General features: G+C 46.4%; 2 protein-coding genes across 6 annotated transcripts in view; both read right to left on the bottom strand.

The window, feature by feature from the left end:
- The window catches only part of LOC109294695 (disintegrin and metalloproteinase domain-containing protein 10-like), a 9,134-nt gene extending 7,806 nt beyond the window's left edge, over nucleotides 1-1,328 (bottom strand). Inside the window, exon 1 of the mRNA XM_019513144.1 lies at nucleotides 1,203-1,328. Within this exon, the coding sequence (XP_019368689.1) occupies nucleotides 1,203-1,281 (79 nt within the window). The 5' untranslated portion in view covers nucleotides 1,282-1,328. The remainder of the gene's footprint in view (nucleotides 1-1,202) is intronic.
- A 2,144-nt stretch (nucleotides 1,329-3,472) lies between these two features.
- LOC109294892 (scaffold attachment factor B1-like) overlaps nucleotides 3,473-3,896 on the bottom strand; it is a 30,139-nt gene continuing 29,715 nt past the window's right edge. For all 5 annotated transcript variants that reach the window (XM_019513460.1, XM_019513463.1, XM_019513467.1 and 2 more), the window contains one exon: nucleotides 3,473-3,848. In XM_019513460.1, the coding sequence (XP_019369005.1) occupies nucleotides 3,830-3,848 (19 nt within the window). In that variant the 3' untranslated portion in view covers nucleotides 3,473-3,829. The remainder of the gene's footprint in view (nucleotides 3,849-3,896) is intronic.

Below are 3,896 nucleotides of genomic sequence, written 5' to 3'. Positions count from 1 at the left end.
TTGTTTATAATGCAGGGCTGGCATCGATGGCTTTCCTTCATTTTGGCAGCGATTGCGAGACTGAAGGCGATTTGTCTCTCTCCCTGAGCCAGGTAGGGTTGGAGGTTATGGTTTAAAAAAGCTTCCCACTCCCAGAAAAAACCTGGCTTTTCCTGGATCAGCCCAGACTTACTTGCTCTACATGAAGGACCCCAGCTAGCATCCTCGGACAAGCAAAACTATTTCCCTGCACAAAGGCTGCCGTGGCCTTGCCCAAAGTTACTGCTTCAGCACTTGGTTCCTGTGACCCTTCCCTTATAATTCAGACTGCCTACAAACACTGTTCAAAGATCTCAACATGCCCCCGGACCCAGCCATCCCAGTGCCTGCAGGGACCTGCAATCTCACTCTAAATTATCTACCATTAAGCACACTATGGAAGGAGGGGGAAAGGGCTTTTGGTATAACGGACTTCGTCAGATGCCCCATGAAGACAGGCCTGCCCTTCTGCCCCCTTCACGGGTCTGGGCAGAATGGAGAGTTAAATGCATTTGTTCCCAGAATGCATCTGTGCAGTAGGACAGTTAGGCAAACTGAGGCAGGGAGATTATAATCCTGATCCTCACTGGTCTTCAAGCACCTAGTTTCTAATCTTGTGGGATGTCCATCACAGTTGGGCACCTCAGTACCTTTGGGGAATCTGAGCTGAGCAAGGATCCAATCCCAAAGAGCAGGGGCCTGGACAGCTGCCCAAAAGCAGCACAGTCCCCAGTTTATGCAAACTCTGGACCTGGCCAAAGACTAGACTCCGGTCATTCCCCCTTAACAAACACTCAAGGCAGGCCATGCTGGGGAAGACACCAAAATCCCCAGGACTGGGCTCCAAAGTTCTGCCTAGTGACCAACAGAAACAAAGGAGCCCAGTTCTCCTGACAAGGTTTGCAGTGGTCCCACACCACTGACTCTAAGGGGACTACCCTGGATTGATATCTGCCCCAGACTGCACCCAAGCCAGTGACTTTTGCAGGCCACTTTTCCTCTTTGCCCACAGTGCCAACGTGACTCAGTGAAGCTGCCCGGTTGCGGCCTGGCCCACTTCCTTTGCAAGCAGCGCGGATACTAGCAAGCTTTCTGCTGAAAGGAAACGGCAGTCACGCCTCCCTGCTTTCATCGACTACGTTGCAGTTAGCTGGCATCAGACAAGGAGCAAGCGATATTCCTACCTAGGCTGGTGACGACGGGGACAACAATGACGACGATGACACTGTGTACAGCCAAGCAAAAGCCCCAAAACGTGAGCATAGTGCAGTAGGAGATGCGTCCCAGCCAGGGTGCGGCAACTGATAGGATTCTTCACTCCAGGGCATCGTTCGAATGGAGACACCCCATCGTGCATGACCCTGCCTGCACAGACTTGCTTCCAGCTTGCCTTGGACGGGTGAGATTTTTCCAAAGCACTCGTGTGTCAGCTTCGCTCTCTCCTCACAGCAATGAGGACCCCAATGGATTTTGACAACAGCAGAATTTGCCTCATCCTGGCAATTTTCAGAAGCGCCCAGCTTTGGTCTGTTCATCAAGAGCACAGCTCTGTCTCCTCTGAAGGGAATCAGCACCACTTTGCTTTTTCACCGGGTCGTCTGTGCTTCAGCTGGGTTTATGTTAAAGAGATCAGAGGTGCTAGGAACTGCACCTTACCATCATGTTTTCTCCTACAGATTATACTAGCTGCAGTGAGCTCACGTGTGTTTTTTACCTGAAGATTTGACTTGGGAACACACCTGAAATAGATATGACCCAGCCTTTCAAAAGCAAACTGGCTGAATTCAGGTGCCTGGCCTGAGATCCATCCAGGGAACCTAATTTTCACAGGTACAGTGCACAGTATTACATGTGTGTGTGTGTGGGGGGGGGGAAGTGGGGGACAACACCTGGAAAAGGAAGTGAGCAAATATCCTGGGTCACTGTTGCAAACGTAAGCAAAACTTTTAACACAGAGACAAGGATAAACTTTTATGAAGTACTTGGCAAGTTGACTATAGCATGGTGGTGGTTTGGTTGAGAAAGGACCTTTATTTTGGTGGGTGCTGTACAAACAGCCATTTCAGGGCAAGAAATGGCTGTTTGTACAGCACCCACCAAAATAAGGATCCAAAGAACAGGAAAATGGGATTAGTCTTTGGAAACATTGCTGTAGGTCACAACAGTTGGATGTTTCATTGCATCTTGATCACTTGGAAAAAAAATGGAACTGGTAGATCATTTGGCTGGACAGCCGCTCCCAGCTCTTTTCAGCTTAATTCAAACATTAAATGTTGGGGCTAGAATCCACTTCCACCTAAGGAAGGTGATTCAGTGAGATCATACTTGCCCTATTCCATATGCAGTCTAGATGACAATTAGCCAAACAAGTGCAACACATCATGCCCAGAGATCACCCTTCCTCCTGTCCATACCATCAATGGGCACATCTAGGTTCTATTTTGATTGGATCAGGATGAAGCAGAAGACTGATGTAAAGTATTGCCTTTACTTATATTGCAGGGACAACTCTCAGACTTTACAGATAAGGTCTTTGGTGCCAACTAATTGGGCAGGGCAGAAAGCATGAACTAGTTAAGTCATTTACATGCACCAGGTTCAGTCAAAGCTTGCAGGTTGTTAGATCCACCTTTAAAATGTCACGGATGAGCTACCAAGCGATACCTGAGCAGCTGTTACTTGAAATGGGTGCGAGGGAAAAGGAAGAACATACACAGCCCAATGCAGCCATCTAGCGGAATCATGCAAAAATGCAGCTTCAAGTCTAAAACAGGCTAGGGGAGAATCCCCTACTGAATCAACAGGGTCTAGCACTTAGCCTTTTCATCATATGTGCTTTAAGACCCTCTGCTGAGGAAGGAAGTATCGCTGTCAGCGAAAATGGCTGCAGAGCTTGCATTTAGTAACAAGAAAAGGTTAATGGGATCAATGGGAATTTCTTCAGGCAACTGAGGGACATTCTCTGAAGACAAAAGGAGTGAACGAGCGACCCTTTGGGGAAGACGGGAATAACTGATTCATTAATAAGTGCTGGCAGGTTTCAAATGATTCATCTCCCAGAGCTGTAACAGTTGACACTTTTTTGCCCTGTGTCTTGGAACTCACACTGACATGAGTGAGAAAGAAGGGCCACAGCCCTGGGTAGCCCCATGGTAACTTAGAAATGGACTGATCCGAGATGAATTAAGAGTTCAATACAAAAGAGACTGGAGAATTCTTTGAAGGCAACCAGTTCCCTGATTAGCAATCACGCTTGCCCTGCAGCTTAATGACCTGTGAAAACAATGCTAGACCAGGAAACAGCTGCTCTTCGTTCGTTTCTTCCAGCAGGAGGGGCTGTAAAACATTTTGACAGCCCGAGACAGAGGTAATGCCTATTTCAACAAATAGCAATCCTTAAGTTACCTTGATTTTCAAGTATACTGTCAAAATAGAATTCCACAAAGACCTTGTAAACCAATTAACTGTAAACTGATTTTATTTATGGAAAATGGAATGCCTCATTAACAAACATACTTTAAATGGGGTATGAACAACACATTACAAAAACAAATGAGTTCACATTGTATTGAGCTATATAATATGGCAGCAGCTTAAAAAAATTACACTTATGGTAACCCACAAGTTACAGGTAATGGTAACCATGGGTAATAGAATTCACCTCTGTTGCCATCTCACATTAAAAAAAATGAAAACACATTCAGTAGTGATGGCTGAAATGGAAACTGTCGGGTCTGTTTGCTCTCTCCTCGCTGGCAAATCCTTCCTCTTGCATTCCTTCTCCATGTGTCATCTGGCCTTGGTTGCCACTTTAAATGAAACTGCCACGCCTACAAACAGATCCAGACATTTTAGTTTTTCATTGCAACTCGGGTTTT

This window comes from Gavialis gangeticus, unplaced genomic scaffold (genome assembly GCF_001723915.1).
Source record: "Gavialis gangeticus isolate Ggan-Ray unplaced genomic scaffold, GavGan_comp1, whole genome shotgun sequence".
Taxonomy (NCBI): Eukaryota; Metazoa; Chordata; order Crocodylia; family Gavialidae; genus Gavialis; species Gavialis gangeticus.
This window is presented reverse-complemented; position numbering and strand designations above follow the sequence as displayed.